Source organism: Geotrypetes seraphini, chromosome 3, assembly GCF_902459505.1.
Source record: "Geotrypetes seraphini chromosome 3, aGeoSer1.1, whole genome shotgun sequence".
NCBI classification, from domain to species: domain Eukaryota; kingdom Metazoa; phylum Chordata; class Amphibia; order Gymnophiona; family Dermophiidae; genus Geotrypetes; species Geotrypetes seraphini.
Window position 1 is genome coordinate 239,944,066 of NC_047086.1, and position 18,983 is coordinate 239,963,048.

General features: G+C 43.5%; 1 protein-coding gene across 1 annotated transcript in view; it reads right to left on the bottom strand.

Moving 5' to 3' along the window:
* Nucleotides 1-18,983, bottom strand: part of ENPP1 (ectonucleotide pyrophosphatase/phosphodiesterase 1) — a 206,326-nt gene that overhangs the window by 14,942 nt on the left and 172,401 nt on the right. Inside the window, exons 21-22 of the mRNA XM_033936592.1 lie at nucleotides 17,052-17,187; nucleotides 622-702 (exon numbers count right to left, since the gene is read on the bottom strand). Of these exons, the coding sequence (XP_033792483.1) occupies nucleotides 622-702; nucleotides 17,052-17,187 (217 nt within the window). The remainder of the gene's footprint in view (nucleotides 1-621; nucleotides 703-17,051; nucleotides 17,188-18,983) is intronic.

An 18,983-nucleotide genomic window follows, 5' to 3' on the forward strand; every position in this document is an offset into this window, starting at 1 on the left:
TATTTGTCATTTACTTAAGCTAATTCATTTTTTTGAGATAGCATTGTAGTATGTGTAATTTGCATGTTTAGTTGTTGTTTTATGCTTTTAAGTTTAAAAATTTAATAATTTTGAAAAATGTTATAATTTTTTTACATTGCTTTTTAATAGACCCCTGATGCAGGCAATCTGCTGAAATATGGTTCATGTCAGGTCCTTTAATAAATTTTATATGCCAACCCAACCTTGCTGCCTGATATGTTACAGCTGTAGAAAATACAAGACTTAACTGGTTTTGGAATTAACATCTTCCTGGACTTATCTGATTTTGGAAACAAATCTTAATTAACTTGCCTGCAGGAAAATGACAAACGTTTTTCATCTCAACAATTACACTGGTAGATAACAATATCCTTTGTCCACATGAAACTATAGCTCATTATTTGTTGACAATGGACTTAGCTAGTTTTGGAAATAAGCTCTTCATGTGCTCATGCAAACTTATAAAAGCCCCTTTTTTGCATGTAGAACAGGCTTCACATAGGGAAAATTGTTTATACAGTAACTCTCTCTGGATCCCCGTTCAAAGAGCTCTGTCTTTAGATACATTTGACAGCAGCAAATTAAATGGATGATACTAACCTTGAAAATTGTTACACATTGGTACAATGTTGCTGGTAATTAGTCCAATGGATCCATTATTTCTTAAGTTCTTTATTAGGCCTTAAATGACAAGAAAAATGCTTTAACTGCTTTATAAAAGACTTTTAAACTTTGACAGTTATTTAAAAGCAATCTGGCTGATATTCAACCAGCAGAAGTCAGTGTTTTTATGTCTGCTGCCAGCTGTATTCCCGGATATTCAATGCAAGGCCATGTCCGGGCACTAGCATTGAATATCCAGTTTTAGGTTGGCTGCTAAAGCTTATAGCCCCAAAAGCTATAACTTAAACATGTCTAAAAACCCACCCAAGACCTAAAAGACAGGAAGTCCAAGTGATGATAATCAAACCAATTTTCTGGGTGTGCCGTGAGACTTTTTATACCTCTGAATGCCGCTGTGTACTCAGAGCTGAAAGGGGTGTATCTGGAGGAGGGGTTAGGGCAGTATGTCGGCTGGATGGGGACTGAGCTAGACTTAGTCATCCTACAGGGATAATCAAATGTTTTACTAGACATCCTGGCCGAAAAATGTTGCGAGTCAGATGATGTAAAAACAAGTATAAGTGCCAAAAAGGTATCCAAAGCGACCAGATAACCACTGCAGATACAAAGTAAAGGCCCCCACATACACACATTCCCCCAGTGTTCACTGACCCCCCCCCCCCTCACACCCCCACAAATATCAGAATAAAAAAGCACCAGAAAATCATCACCTGGTATAAGAAAGCTTGGTAGAGCTGCACAGGTGCCTTAAATAGCCTGGGAGGTGGGCTAGTGAACCATAGAGAGGAGGACCCAGGCCCATAAGCCACTCTAACCACATTTATGGTAAACATATGCACCCATCAAAACTCTCCAAAACCCTATTCTACTGCCCTATTGGAGCCACCTGCAGCCATAAGGGCTATTGAATTTGCAGACAGGTAGGTATGGTAGTTTGAGGGGGGTGATTTGGGGGGCTCACCATAACCTTTAAAGGAGTTCTGGTGAGATGTTTATCTGAAACCCTTTTTGTGAAGTTAACAACAGTGCCCTGTAAGGTGCCCCACTGCTCTGTTGCCATGTCTGGGTGGCAAGTCCATTACAAGATTGGCCCCTCCCACATCCAAATGGTTTTGTTCTGGGCGTTTGGGACTTGGACAAAATTTTGATTGAAAATGTGGTATAAATATAGAGGTCCTGGTGGTCTGGATGAACAATAGCCTTAACATTCAGATAGACGATTTTCGGGGGAAAAAAATATATTCTAAATGTATTTTTCAAAAATGGACATTTTCCCACTGCCGACTTTGGACTTAGACATATATTTTGATTATGTCCCTCCACACGGTTAAGTACAATATTAAACTCTCGGCTGCATAACATAACATAAGAATTTATTGATATACCACAAAACCTTACAGTTCTATGCGGTTAATAAGATTAAAAGAAAAAAAAAAAAACCACAGTGAAATACAAAATATAAAACTTCCCCAAAATTTTCAAATAAATAAGTTTCAACAATTTTCTAAAATGTTGGCAAGAGGAAGAATGGCAAAAATCCTTATCCAATGTCACATAAGCTGAACCACTTAGAGACAGAACTGATATTTATGCAGTCCAATTGAAGCAGTTACTATAGAAATAAGCATAACTTCAAGCATATAACATCTATTTTACATTAGCAGCTTCAAATTTTCACATGTGAATACATCACTCCACTAAAAATACACATACGGTCACTGTTTAAATCTTTCTTTTTTCACCACAACCTTATAATATATATAATATGACACTGGGAGGCTGTTCCACAAATTCATCACTCTGAGTCTTTTCCCTCTATCTTATATCCCCTTATTTCAGAGCTTCTTTTTCAATTGAAAGAGATTCATCTTAGGTGCCTTACTCCCAAAGTACTCCCTCTTTAAATCTGTCCTTGTGACCCTGGGCAAGTCACTTAATCCTCCATGGCCCCAGGTACGTTAGATAGATTGTGAGCCCACCGGGACAGAGAGGGAAAAATGCTTGAGTACCTGATTGTAAAAACCGCTTAGATAACCTTGATAGGCGGTATATAAAATCCTAATAAACTTGTAAACTTGATTTATTTATTTATTTTAATTTCAATTTTCACAAAAAATTTCCATCACATAGAAATAAGTTGAGTTTACAAGAAAGACTCCACAAAATATACCATCCAGTTCAGGCAATCTCACAAGCCCATATCACGAGAGAGCAACAAACCATTATTTTAAGGCCAATATTGTGACATTTCCAGCCCCAACGCAGGAACTGTCACTGGTAAATTCTGCACTAGAGCCATTCCTAAGGGTAGAAAGAAACCCAAACAAAGAGTCACAGAGACTGCAGAACCCGGAGCCGACTATCATGAAGAGTATGACATTGACCAGATTGCAGATCAAGAACCTGTTAGGGCAACACACATATAGGAATGTGGATCAGTTCTCATCCTGTAATATTCCCAGTGAACTGAGAGAGAGCCAGAGAACACACAAACCTGTGCTCCAGCCAGGTAGGTCAGGATGTGGTATCACTAAACTTAAGCAGCTTTCAAACACTGTAAGGCAGGCAGCCAGGCAAAGAGGAACTGACAGAAAGGATTCTCCATACTGGGCAAGGACAAGGCACAGAGCAGGAGCCTATGGAATGGGATAACCCTAATCCACTGAGTACAGCAGAACTGGAAAGTCCAGGAGACAGCATGGACTGAGAGGTCTGTGTTCCTGAACCAGAGATTATTGAATTGATGGACGTGAGTTTGGCAATTTCCTGCCAGTGATGTTTTGGGGTTTTTTTCCTGTTGAACTTACCTGTGTTTAAAGACAGTGTGCTTTGTGGAAAGCTACCACAGAAAAGCTGGTTGCCTGAAGGATATGCTGAAAAGGAATGGTTTTGTTTATCCTGAAGTTGTTTTGGTTTTGTTTGTTTTTTTTGCACTGTAAGAGAACTGTGTAAGGAGCAATGCTGAGACTTGTGCACGGGCTGTCATTGCGTAGCTGTGCACCAGCTGAGGTAGCCTGGCTGGCTGGAACTGAATGGAAAGGAGATTGGGGAGGGGGGGTCCCTTTTCATTTTTGGATTTGCTGTGTGACTGAGTGGGTTTATGCCAGCATTGGTTAGTGAGTGAACTCCATAATTGGAGCAGGATTCACTAAATATCCTGGGTGGGTTGCTTTCTAAAAGCTTTGTTGAATACAGTGAATCCAGCAATTCTGCCTTCCAGTTCCCAGGAACTGAAAAGAGGCCTGTCAAAGTAGGCAATGGCAAGTGAATGAACTTGATAATAAGAAATAACATTGTGGTAGATATGAGTTTGCTATTCTTTTTGCAAGCATAAGGGCCTGGTGAAGATTAGGACTGTGTTGTTCAAGTCCAGGTCTCTTGAAAGAGGTAGAAGTTATTTCCCCTTTAGAATTGTGGAACTGTACAGAAGTACCCCAGGGCACTATAGGCTCAGTTTAAAGAGCAGAAGTACTAACTTGAGGAAAGAGCCTGGTTTCTACAAGGAAGCTGTTTGATATGTTTTTTTCTTCTTCTTTTGTTACTGGAGTAAAAGTGAATGAACTGTGCTTTACTTCGGAATATTTTTCCTTTTGATCTGACTAAAGTTTACTCCAGGAAAAGAAAGCTTTAATGTTTTGGTTTGACCTAAGCTGGAATTAAAGGTCTATATTTGTTTGCATGACAATCCTGCAATGTTCCGAGTGTTGTTTTCCTGAGTTATGATTTTTATTCCTTGAGTCAGTGATTTTTGTACTGACTGCACTGTAGGGTCTTCCTCATCTGAAAGACATGCCAGATCGTGTTCTGCCACTTGCCGGTCGTTCCTGCAGCATTCCCGTGACCCCAGCAGGTGACAATATAGTATCAACAAAGAAATAAAGGAGAATTCTCCAATTTACTGGCATATAAATTTTACTCCTATATAAATACTCCTAAATTTTATTTTAATTTGTGTTTTCTCATAACCTTTTAAAAAATCTGTCTAAATACAATCCCAAAAGGAAAACTCCTTTCCCTCAAAGGTAATAACACATTTACATGGGTACTTAAGAAAAAAAAAGTTGCACCTGAGCCATCACCCTAGGCTTAAAAAAGCCTTACGTCGTAATTGGTCAGCTCTGGACACATCTGGAGATAAATTACAGGTAATCTTTCCTCCACAAAATATAGCTTCCTTTTGTCCACAGTAAGATTTTATCACAAATGACTTATCACTTTCATATACACACATAACCAACAGGACCGGTTGGTAATATCCTGCGAGTTTTCTAAGAAAGTCGTTAAGTCCACATCAGAAGTTACCAGTCGGTCCACCCCTTAGAAACATAAAAACAAAATGGCAGATAAAGGCCAAATGGCCCATCTAGTCTGCCCATCCTCAGTAACCATTATCTCTTTCTCTCTCCAAGAGATCCCACGTGCCTATCCCAGACCATTTTGAATTCAGACACAGTCTCTGTCTCCACCACCTCTTCTGAGAGACTGTTCCATGCATCTACCACCCTTTCTGTAAAAAAGTATTTCCTTAGATTACTCCGGAGCCTATCACATCTTAACTTCATTCTATGCCCTCTCATTGCAGTTTCCTTTCAAATTAAAGAGACTTGACTCATGCGCATTTACATTACGTAGGTATTTAAACGTCTCTATCATATCTCCTTCTCCCGCTTTTCCTCCAAAGTATACAGATTGAGATCTTTAAGTCTGTCCCCATACGCCTTATGATGAAGACCACATACCATTTTAGTAGCCTTCCTCTGGACTGACTCTATCCTTTTTATATCTTTTTGAAGATGCGGCCTCCCCCTTGTTGGCTATTTGGAAGTTTATTTTCTGATGGTGAATAATAACAGGTTTTTTTTAAAAAAAAGAAATAGTCTCAGAGTTGGATAGCAAAAAACTTCCCTAAGATACTTTCTAAACAGAATATGAGGGGCTAGCAAATATACTGAAGGGAAATTTAGCAGTCTAAGATTGCCAGACCTACAAGAACTCTCCATCATTTCCAATTTAGAATGTATAACCTGAGAATCTTTCATAGTAACTCACAGGATTGCGACTTGACCTTCCAAACCTGAGACATGTTTATCTAATGAAATCAAATTAGCATCTACATTATCAAATTTGTCACCTAGAGTCTTAGAAAAGCAATGGGTTGAGAAGTCATAGATTTTATCATTCCCTCCATTCGTAAGTTTAATTGCCATAAATCTTTCAATGTAACTTCCTTGATACCCTCCATTTCCAAAGGCTCTAGCTGGGTCTTCAGCTCAAAAGAATCTACAGGAAATTTCAAAAGAGTATCAGTTTGAGGTTGAATCACTTGGCTCCCCCTAAAGGACTAGGAGGAGAAGGAAAAACTTCATCGGAGTTCCCCACCTCCAGAAGAAAAGGAGGGGAAGGAGTTATCTGAGCAGGACTTATAAGGAGTTCTCTGAGCAGGACTTAAAGAGACTTTTTACCAGAGAAAATACCTGCTTCCAAGAGAATCCTTCATTCCTAGTTGAACAGTGTGTTTGTCCATCAGGCCTACAACAGTAGGTGTCGATGCTTATGGCTTGAATTTCTTTACGTTTGCCCATAAAAAAAACTGAAGACAAATCACCCACAATAAACTCAGAGCTCCAAGGGGTAGGGTGTGTCCCTTTGGCCACACCCTACGGCTGCTCACTGCAAGGCACCAGCCTCTTAAACCTAGCAATGACTCTGATGAGACTGGGGTAGCTCACTCACTGCGTTGGTCTTCGCATTAGTTCTCTCCAGAGACTCCCTCTGTCTCTTGGAAGTCCCCATACTTTATGATAAAGACCATTGACCATTTTAGTAGCCACCCTCTGGATTGATTCCATCCTATTTATATCTTTTGGAAAGTGCTGTTCCCATAATTGTATACAAATGAGATCCAACCAGAAACTTACACAGAGTCACCATTACCTCCTTTTTTTCTTCTGACCATTCCTTTCCCTATGCACCCAACCATCTTTCTGGCTTTTGCTGTCACCTTTATCAATCTGTTTGGCTACCTTAAGATCATCAAGCTCAGCTTCCTTACTGCATGGCTGGATAGAGTGGCGTAGTGAGGGTGAGAGGCACCTGGGACAGTGGCGCCGCTCCCCCGCCTTCTTCTCTGTCCCCCTGCTTCTTCCCCACCCCCACTGCTACACATGCGCCTTCATTTCCCCCCCCACCATACCTCTAGCTCTTCTCTAACATGCTGCTCGCGCCAGCGTTGGCTCTCCTTCTGATGTCTCTTCCTTGGTGCAGGACCCGGAAGTGACATCAGAGGGAGAGCCGGCGGTGGTGCAAGCAGCAGGTTGGAGTTGCTGCTTGTGCTGGCAGAGTGCTAGAGGTTTGGTGTGGGGGAGGGGGAGTGAAGGCTAGCGCATGGCGGGGAGAGGAGTGGGAAGGAGCGGTAGGATGGAGAGGAGAGGTATCATCCCCCCACCAAGACGACGCCTGGGGTGGACCACCCCCTTGCACTATGCCACTGGCTGGATACTGTCTTTATAGCAGCTAATGTGCAATTTAAACAAACTTCTGCATGAAGTCTGTTACAGAAAATGACACCTTTTGTGAACTTTTTTTCATGAAAGGAGTTTTGCCAATAAAAACCACCAATTAACCATACCATATAATTTATTTTATCCCACAATTTTCTACTAGAAATCATTGCGGTTTTCAATATAATTACAAAGACATTTGGTTGGAGTTTTAGTAGGGCTCATGTGAATTACAGAGAGAAGAGATATGTCTAGCATGTTCCTGGAAGCAAGTGGGGAGCTGACGCAAACCTAGTGGTTAGAAGTTCCAGACTTTGGTTTCATTTTGCATGTTTACATTGTTAAACACGCGAGAGATTTTTTTTTTTTTTAATAAAAGAACATTTTGCACTTTTGTATACTTGACCACTTAAACCATAAGCATTATTGAGCAGGGGAAGATATATAATTCCCCGGATTTCATATATGGAGCACAAAACTGCAATCAAATTTGTGACATGCTCAATTTGCACACACAATTTGTTGAGTAACAAACCAATTAGTACCAATAATTGGGTGTTAATAATCAATTGTCAGTACTAATTGGCAAGAATTAAAATTTACACATACATCTTGCTAGGTGCTATTCTATAAAAATGTGCATATGCTCATAAATTTTTGCACGTGGATCTGAAAAGGGGCGTGGCCACGGAAGGGGCATGAGCAGGCCATGAGTGTGCATTGTTACAGATGGATCCTGGCACTAGATGCTCTCTTAATGAATGGTACCGAACTCGGAGCGCCGTTTAGACAGTAGAATGAGTGCTTAACACTCATTTTTCCAGCCACAGTTTTCCAGCGCCAGATACATAATTTGGTCCAGTTAGTGAAAATCCTAGCACCTAAAGTTATATGTAGATCCCGGCACTAGGCCCTATTCTATAAACAGTGCCCAGCTCTAAACGCCATTCAGAGAACAGCTCTAGTGTTCTTTATTCCACCCCCCCACACCCGCGCTCTCTCTTTACAAATCCAAAATTTCTCTTTAATATCACCAAAATCTGACCTTTCCTCTCTGAGCACACTACCCAAACCCTTATCCACTCTATTATCACCTCTCGCTTAGACTACTGCAACTTGCATTTCACAGGTCTTCAACTAAACCATCTCTCTCCCCTTTGATCCGTTCAGAATTCTGCTTCACATCTTATATTCAGCCAGTCACAATGCTCACATCACCCCTCTCCTCAAGTCACTTCACTGGCTCCCTATCCATTTCCACATACAGTTCAAACTCCTCTTATTGACTTACAAGTGCATGCACTCCTCAGCTCTGCAATATCTCTCCTTATACACCTCCTTCGGAACTCCGCTCATCGGGTAAGTCTCTCATCTGTACCCTTCTCCTCTGCCACCAAGTCCAAGCTACATCCCTTCTCTCATTATACTTTATACCTGGAACAATGTCTGTGCCCATATATCAAGCTCCGTCTCTGGTAGTATTCAAATCTAGGCTAAAAGACCTTAACTTATAGCTCCCACTTGCTTGTAAAGCACCCATGCCTGGTTTCATCATTCCTTCTCTGAGAAACTCTCTAATCCCCTACTTGTCCTGTTTGTCTGCTTGATTAGATTGTAAGCTCTACTGAGCAGGGACTATCTTTTGAACGTTTAATATATAGCACTGCATACGTCTAATAGCATTATAGAAATGATAAGCAGCATTAGTAGTTGTAGTAGCAGCCACATACAGAATTTAGTCCAGGGTGTCTGAATGTAAATTAGCTTTTGAGGGATTTGGAAAGACAAGCAATTACATCTAAATCCAAAATTCAGTATAAATAACTTCAGCAATTCTTCTGCAAGTCATTGGGAGTGAAGCCAAAATTCCAATAACCCATTTGCATCTCCTTTTAAACGAGGTGAGCTGACATTATTTTCTGCCAGGAAGGATATTCAAAGGCTTGCATTTCCAGTCATAAAGCAAGATTTAACCTTCTCTCTGTTTATACTATCGTGAAAAGCAGGAACACAGTAACCCAAATTTTTGTCAGAAGCTAACTCGCCAGATGTGCTGTAGGTACTGCTTATTTCTTAATATGGAAGCTATTTAACATTTGGATGCCTTTTCAAGCCTGTAGGAAATGTCTAAAACACAATATCTCTTGATAAATGGGAGATATGTTAGGTCAGAACACAATAATGTAATAATTTTGGATCAAGAATTATATTACAGGGATTTATTTATTTCTTGTGTCTACATTCTCAACAGTTACTGTGTTTTGACAGTGACTTTCAGGGCAGTAGAAAGGTGCAATTAAATCAAATATGATGCTTATTTTATAAGAATTCTTCATAAGAACATAAGAACATAAGCAGTGCCTCCGCCGGGTCAGACCATAGGTCCATCCTGCCCGGCAGTCCGCTCCCGCGGCGGCCCAAACAGGTCACGACCTGTCTGAATCCCAGAAGGGGCCCCCTTGCCACCTTGGTTTCCCATTGAAGTCCTAACCCTCCGGTCTTGCACATGCACGACCTGGTTGGGTTTCTATACTTGTGTTACATCCCAGCTCCTCCCTCAGTATCCCATGATCCTTTTATCCCTCAGGAATCCGTCCAATCCCTGTTTGAATCCCTGTACCGTACTCTGCCTGATCACTTCCTCCGGTAGCGCATTCCAAGTGTCCACGACCCTTTGGGTGAAGAAAAACTTCCTTGCATTTGTTTTGAACCTATCTCCCTTCAGTTTCTCCGAATGCCCCCTCGTACCTGTTGTCCCCTTCAGCCTGAAGAATCTGTCCCTATCCACCCTCTCTTAGACATTCAAACACTGGAACTTACAGTAGATTTTCCTGTGGCAAAGATGTGCAGATCTAGATTTTACAAAACACAGGTTATAAATGTCTAAACTGCGGAACTGCAGAGACATGTTTTGGGCTGGACTCGGATGGGCTAAAAAAGCTGTACGGATGTTCATTCCTCATGCAGAATGGGAAGGAACATCCATATTCATAAAGGTTAACAGCTGGATTTAGACCTGCTATCTGGAGTCCTGGGGGCCCCTTGGTGGAAGGATCAGTTAACTATTTACTCCTATTCTGTGTTAACCACAAATTATAACAGAGGATAAGGGCAAAGCCTGTGTGGTACATGCAGGATGTGTGCCCTGCATGTACCACACAGGGCATGTACTACACCCACTCACAGTGCAAGGCCAGCCGAAGGGAGACTGTAGGAGCTGTGCCTAGTCCTGATCACATCGTAGCAGAGTTCTGAGCACATGGCAGAACAGTGAGCGGAGAGTGTGCTAGCAGGAAGAAGCAGAGAGAGGAGCAGAGAAGGCGGTGCTAGCAGGGGAAGAGGCGAGAGCTAACTCCGCCCACCCCTGACATCACCAGCCAAACTCCCCCCATAAAAGGAGACGAGCCAACAGCAGAGAGTTCACAGTGCAAGGCCAGCCGAAGGGAGACTGTAGGAGCTGTGCCTAGTCCTGAACACATGGTAGCAGAGTTCTGAGCACATGGCAGAACAGTGAGCGGAGAGTGTGCTAGCAGGAAGAAGCAGAGAGAGGAGCAGAGAAGGCGGTGCTAGCAGGGGAAGAGGCGAGAGCTAACTCCGCCCACCCCTGACATCACCAGCCAAACTCCCCCCATAAAAGGGGACGAGCCAACGGCGCGCAGCCGTTCGGCGTGTGGCGAAGGCGCGCGGCAAAGGCGCTCGCCTTAGCGAGAGCGCCTTTGCGAAGGGCCTCAAGAAGGGCATCAAGAAAGGGCTATCAACTATAGCCGGACTCCCAACTTATAAGACTAGCTAACTAATCAATTGTCTTCAGTCTTTCTTTAGCGTTCTACCAAGTCTTTAACTATCAATCTACAACTTTCTATCTCACCAACAAGCTACTAAATCTTTCTCACTAAACAGGCACACTAACAAACAGACGTTCTTAACTGACAATTAACTAACTGTTAACTAACTAACTACTACTACTAACTAACTAACTAACTACTCCATCCCTCAGACCAAGAACTAACTAACTACCTCTATCCCTCCCTCAACACTTACTGACCAACACCTAACAGCCCCCACCCTAAAAAACATCCTTAAAAAAAAAAAAAAATTTTAAATTAAGAAATAATAACAATAAACCTTTGTAATGGCAGGTAGGACTAGAAGCAGCAAGACTTCAATCAAAACAGGCAGTTCAGTCACCGAGAGCACCCAGGGGATGGCTATGGTCCGAGTACAGATGGAAGGAGAACCAGGACGGAGGGCAGAGGTCTCTGTACAGACCGAGGCCATCCCCTCAAAGATGTCTACAGTCTCAATGCAGACAGAAATAATGGTTCAACCGGACGAAAGCCTTTTGATGGAGCTAAAGAGCCTGAGAGAGGAGGTTCAGCGCTTAAGGAGCATCCGAGACGACGAGACCTTCATCGATGGAGTCATCCAGGAGCTGTCTCAGATCGCTGAACAGGAACCTGACAAGACCACCCTGGGAACACCCATAGCATCCAAAACGTTCACCTTGAGACAAACTACCGGAATGCAGGAAGTGGTTGGAGACGCTGACTCCTGGCAGTTGGTGACTTCCTCCACAAGAAAATGCAGAGGACCTAACTCTGTCTCTTTTTCCCCCATACAGGACAGCTCAACATCGACACCTCATATCGCCCTGAGGAACAGATATCAGCTGCTACAGGAAGGTCCGGAGAAAGAGCTACAAGTAGTTGTTCAGCAGACGGTTCCAACTCCGGAATCAACAGTACAGCCCACCCCTAAGAAGCGCAGAGTGGTGGTCATCGGAGATTCGCTGCTGAGGGGCACCGAGGGACCAATCTACAGACCAGACCTACAATCAAGAGAGGTCTGCTGTTTGCCAGGGGCCAGGATCCGGGATGTCACTGCTTGCATTGACAGACTCATCAAGCCCCGAGACCACTTCCCCATGGTTCTAATCCATGTCGGAACCAACGACACCACAAGGAGCAGCCCGGACAGCATACCTGAAGACTTCAGGGCCCTGGGGGAGAAGCTGAGGAGGATGGATGCGCAGGTAGTCTTCTCCTTGATTCTCCCAGTGAGGGGCAAGGGCAGAGCCAGAGAGGATCGAATACAAAGGGCGAACGACTGGATGCGAGGATGGTGCAAGGAGATGAACTTCGGGTTTCTGCACCATGGAGAAGCATTGCAAGGACTACAGGGACACGACGGGCTACACCTAACCAGAAGAGGGAAGAATGTCCTTGGACACCGCCTAGCCCGCCTACTCCACAGGGCTTTAAACTAGGTAAGTCGGGGGAGGGTACAGGCACAAACAACATACCAGGCGAACTAAAATGCCAATATATTTATGAGGCTGAGGAAAGTAGACACCGAAATTCTGGGTCAGGGGTGAGTGCACACACTTTTGAGTCGGGAGTAGGGTCACATCATATTTATGGGTCACATTGTAATTCCGGGTCTAGGGGGAGTACACACTGTAGTTCTGGGTATATGGGGAGTACACATTGTGGTTCTGAGCCTCAGGAAAGCACAAATAACACAAACAATGCTAAAGGTGTTCAAATAGCTCAAACAGGAATATCCCCACTGAGACATAACAAAAATATAACATGGAGGGCTATGTACGTCAACGCACACAGTTTAGGAAACAAGATCCTGGAATTGGAAACAGAAATAAGGAATGCCGACCTGGATGTGGTGGCGATATCCGAAACCTGGCTCACAGACTCCCACGGGTGGGACATGGTCATACCGGGTTACAACTTGCTTCGCCGGGACAGAGAGGGTAGGAAGGGAGGGGGTGTAGCATTATATACTAAAGATGACATTAAGGTCACGAGAATCTCAGATGTCCAGTATACTGGGGAATCCCTTTGGGTTAATTTGGCCAGAGGGAAGGACAAATGCTTGTATCTTGGCGTAATTTACAGACCCCCAAGACAACAGGATGACCTGGATATGGAAATAATCGAAGATATAGAAAATATCACCTTGCGTGGGGACACAGTATTGCTAGGTGACTTCAACATGCCTGATGTGGATTGGGCTACACTTACCTCTGCTTCCGGCAGCAGCAGGAGGCTATTAAACTCTATGAAAGGAGCAAGCCTCAGGCAACTGGTGTTGGAACCGACAAGGGATCAGGCAATACTGGACCTGATACTTACCAATGGAGAAAGTGTCACAGAGGTCTCGGTGGGCGACACATTGGCCTCCAGTGACCACAACATGGTATGGTTCAATATCAGGAAAGGTTTCACTAAATCTACTACACTAACCAAAGTCCTCAAATTCAAGGACACAAATTTCAAAGAAATGGGAGACTTCGTTCACCAGGCATTACAAAGCCAAGAAGAAACTGATAACGTGGAAGACATGTGGTCGACTTTGAAAGCAACCATACAAGAAGCAACAAACCGCTATGTAAAATCAGTAAGTAAACGGCGAAGGAACAATAAGCCACAGTGGTTTACTGCGGAGATCTCAGACCTGATCAAGGAGAAGAAAAAAGCATTCATCTCTTACAAACAATCAGGGAAGCAGGACTCTAGAGCAGACTACCTGGCCAAATCAAAAGCCGTCAAAACAGCAGTCAGGGAGGCTAAATTCCTCATGGAGGAGTCTCTAGCAAAGAACATCCAGAAGGGAGATAAATCCTTCTTCAGGTATAACAGTGATAGAAGAAAAAACTCAGGCGGGATTGTACGTCTTAGGAAACCAGACGGAGACTATGTGGAAAAGGATTCGGAAAAAGCCCAACTATTAAATGAATACTTCTGCTCAGTCTTCACCCGAGAAGCGCCAGGGCTCGGCCCTCAGCTACAGACAAGGGTTGGCTCAGTTGACCCGTTTAGTAACTTTGAGTTTACGCCCAGCAGTGTCTACGGTGAGCTGTCAAAGCTCAAGGTTAACAAAGCAATGGGGCCGGACAACCTGCACCCCAGGGTGCTTAGGGAGCTGAGTGATGTCTTGGCGGAGCCACTGTCCGCGCTCTTCAACCTCTCCCTTAGTACAGGCAGCGTCCCGTTGGACTGGAGGACGGCTAATGTCATTCCACTCCACAAGAAAGGCTCAAAGATGGAGACAGCAAACTACAGACCAGTGAGTCTAACATCGATAGTGAGCAAACTAATGGAAACTCTAATCAAACACCAATTAGATAAGATCCTGGATGAGGAGAATCTACGGGATCCCCGACAACATGGATTTACTAAGGGGAGATCCTGCCAATCCAACCTGATCAGCTTCTTTGACTGGGTAACGGGGAAGCTGGATATTGGGGAGTCCCTGGACATCGTGTACCTGGACTTTAGCAAAGCATTCGATAGCGTACCACACCGCAGGTTACTGAGCAAGATGAGTTCTATAGGATTAGGTAACACATTGACGAAATGGGTTGGGAGCTGGCTTGGAGGTAGGCTCCAAAGGGTGGTGGTGAACAGCACCCCCTCCGAAATGACGGAGGTGATTAGTGGAGTACCACAGGGCTCAGTCTTGGGCCCAATCCTATTCAACATCTTTATAAGAGACTTGGCAGAAGGGCTTCGAGGTAAAATAACATTATTCGCCGATGACGCCAAACTGAGTAATGTAGTGGGCAAATGCACAACAGACGAAGATTCAGTGCCCGACAACATGATGCACGACCTACTCCTACTGGAGCGATGGTCTAGGACATGGCAACTCAACTTCAATGCCAAAAAATGCAAAGTTATGCACCTGGGCAGCCAGAATCCATGCAAGTCTTATACCCTTAATGGCGAGATCCTAGCAAAAACGGTAGCAGAACGAGACTTGGGGGTAATCGTCAGTGAGGACATGAAGTCTGCCAATCAAGTGGAGCAGGCTTCGTCCAAGGCAAGACAAATCATGGGCTGCATACGAAGGGGTTTCGTCAGTCATAAGGCGGAAGTCATTATGCCATTGTATAGATCCATGGTGAGGCCCCACCTGGAATACTGTGTGCAATTCTGGAGGCCGCATTATCGCAAGGATGTGCTGAGACTGGAGTCGGTGCAAAGAATGGCCACCCGGATGGTCTCGGGACTCAAGGATCTACCATACGAAAAACGGCTTGACAAATTACAGCTATACTCGCTCGAGGAGCGCAGAGAGAGGGGGGACATGATCGAGACGTTCAAGTATCTTACGGGCCGCATCGAGGCGGAGGAAGATATCTTCTTTTTCAAGGGTCCCACGACAACAAGAGGGCATCCGTTGAAAATCAGGGGCGGGAAACTACGAGGTGACACCAGGAAATTCTTTTTCACTGAAAGAGTGGTTGATCGCTGGAATAGTCTTCCACTACAGGTGATTGAGGCCAGCAGCGTGCCTGATTTTAAGGCCAAATGGGATCGGCACATGGGATCTATTCACAGGGCAAAGGTAGGGGAGGGACATTAAGGTGGGCAGACTAGATGGGCCGTGGGCCCTTATCTGCCGTCTATTTCTATGTTTCTATGTTTCTATGGAGAGCCCCCCCCATAAGCTCATGCTCTCTGGTGTTGAATCCTAAAACTCATATGCCTCCTGCAGGCCCAAAGCCCCATCCCTCTGTTCCATATAGTCTGATCCTCCTCCCAAGCCCCCATTAAGATTTAAGAGCCTCCTCCTGACAACCCCTCCATGCTTTCTGATCCCTCTCCCGATCCCTTCCCCATGCTTTCTGACCTTCCTCCTGACCCCCTCCATGCTTTCTGACCTTCCTCCTGACCCCCTCCATGCTTTCTGATCCCTCTCCCGATCCCTTCCCCATGCTTTCTGACCTTCCTCCTGACCCCCTCCATGCTTTCTGACCTTCCTCCTGACCCCCTCCATGCTTTCTGACTCTCCATCTCTCCATTCACAATATTCTGGACAAATGAACTATGGAGCCCCCCCCCACAAGCCCTATCCTCTCTTACTCCCTAACCCACCAAGACCTACCTGCATCTTGGATCCTGGCACCATCCCAGACAGAGTGGAAAGACCGCTGTCTCCTGAGAACATCTATTGTACAGATACGGGACATCTATTGTACAGATAGGTCCTGCACAATAGATGATGGGGGATTGGGGTAGTGCAAGACTAGGGCTGAGGGAGGAAAGGGCACAGTTCTTTTGTCCATGGTAGGGTTTTGTGTCAGATATATAATGGATGGGTCTGGCAACAGCAACATGAATGTCAATGTTGCTATTGAACAACTTAAGACGCTGATGTGCTGTGAACATTTCTGTACTGGCTATTTCCCAGTCTATATTTTTAATGGCTGTTTCTGAAATGAAAAAAAACAAAACAAAATACCACCACACACACATGCGGAAAACAAACAGCAAAAGTGGGGAAAATCAAAAATATCAACTACTAATGAATGTCTAAATCTTTGGGCTCCTTTTACTAAGGTGCGCTAGCGTTCTCGTACAAACCCCGCGCTACACGGAAAATACTAATGCAAGCTCTATGAAGGCGTTAGCGTCTAGCGCGCGCGGCATTGTAGCGTGTGCTAAAACCGCTAGCGTACCATAGTAAAAGGAGCTCTTAGTGCGATATCAAAACATAGATATTATTGAAATATTATTGATGTTTTCATATCATTGACTTTAAGATTTGGACATTAATGATATTAGATGTTGATATATATATATTTTTTTTATTTCCCCCACTTTTGCTGTTTGTTTCTGAAATGGCCATTCCTGCTGCACAAAGACATCCTTTTCACCATGTATTTTAGAACTTGCTCCATGGTGGCAGATCCCATTCCAAAACAGGAGAACGCTTTCTCGCTTGAACATTTAGCATCTTGAATTTCTACTGAAAACAGAATCAGGACAATTTTTGGTAAAGCCACACTGATTCTGTACAGGCTTCTTCAGTAAAGCCACTCAGTCTCACTCCAACAAAAAATACCAACCACTGCACATCCTTTCAACACATACTTCAATTTACCTGGGGGAAAAAGAAATCCATATTTTAAGAAAGGGTGTTTCTTGTAATAGGAGCATTTCTGACTGTGGCTTGTTTGGATGCGGCTATCTGGGAACAAACAGTTGGAAACATTGATCTTCGAACTGGATAGCTTCTCCTAGTGAACAAAAACATCAACACAAACTCTTCAAATTAAACAGGTCGATATTCAGCTGCTGCAGTCAGTATTGCTTATAAATGCCAGAATCGTGTAGAAGAGGGCCGAAGAACATCACATAGTGCTCCTTTTACAAAGGCACGCTAGCGGTTTAACGCGCGTAATAGCGCGCGCTAAAACGCCGGCCGCACTAGCCGCTAACGCCTTCCTCTTGAGCAGGCGGCAGTTTTTCGGCCAGCACGGGGGTAAGCACGTGATTAAAAATCACACGCGCTAAACGCGCTAGCATGGCTTTGTAAAAGGAGCCCATAGAATATATAGCAAAAAGCACCACTTGCATGGCAATTTTTTTTTCCACGCCCCTTATTTTAATTGTTTCACCATCAAGTTATATTTTTTCATATTTTTTTATCCATCTCATTTTTTCACTTTCTTTCATTTCACTGTGGCCCCTTTATTTTGTAATTATAATTATAGATGGATAAAAAAAATATGAAAAATATATATGAATATATAAATATGAAAAAAAATGTATACATAAATATATATCATGATATGCTTCATTTTAATTTGTATCATGGTATGTGCCATCATTCATTCTTTTCTACATATTGTTTCTGGATAGATTCTGGAGACAGGCACTTTTTCCATCGTTACCCTGTGTCGGGTCCAACAATAAAAGCTGATTTTACATGCCAGCCAGGCTAAATAAAACATGAATATTCAGCACTCTTTGGATACCAAGCAGTGCTGAATAGAGCGATGAGTGCCACAATCATATAGATAGCAGCGATATTCAAACTGTCCTTATATGAGTTTTACTATTGCATTTTGAACTAGTTGTAGACGCAATAGCAATGTTTTAGAGCAAAGAACTAGTGTTACATTACAGTAGTCTAGTCGAGATAGGATTAGGGATTGTATTAAAATTCGTAAAGCCTGTATTTCAAAAGTATTTTCTGATGGATCTTAGTTTTCTCAACACAAGGCTGTAGATGAAACAATGAAGCAGAAGACACTTTCATAGGGAAGGAACCTTTATTTCAAAGCTCTTTGTATTGTGGACTTTTGTGTGACTTATTTTCCCTCTGGTTTACTAAACAGATAAGATGGAAGCATTACATTCTAACTTCATCTAGGTAGTTATCTAGTTTACACCACTTGGTGTTTCCCACAGGACGGTGGTGTAATGATGATTGTAATAAACTAAATTAAGATTACATATGTGTCCTTGACCCAAAAAATCAAATGAGAAATGGTTAGCATTCAGGAACACAACCTCCGCCTATTTGCAAACCTGAATATGCAGTGTTGAGCATTACTGAGGCTGATTAAGGTAGACTCTGTTTACAGTTCATTTACAACTTGCTATACTGCCTCCAATGTCAAGCATATCCAAGTGGTTTACAATTCAAAAACCAAATTGCGTGGAAATGAAATACAATTTTTTTTTTTTTTTTTTTAACATGAAAGAAAACACATTCACTCAGAAAAACACAAACCTAGAAAAGAGCAGGCTGAAAATCAAAGTACAGCGGTACCTTGGATTACGAGCATAATCCGTTCCAGGAGCATGCTCGTAATCCAAAATGCTCGTTTATCAAAGCGAGTTTCCCCATAGGAAATAATGGAAACTCGCTTTGATGCGTTCCCCCCCCCTCGATTATCGGCATTGCTCCCTTCGAAGGCCCCCCCTGCGATCTGCCCCCCCCCTTCTGACGCGATTGGGCACCCCTCCGCCACGATCCGGCACCCCCCGCCGCTTCTTACCCTCATCTGGGCACCCCAAAGATCGG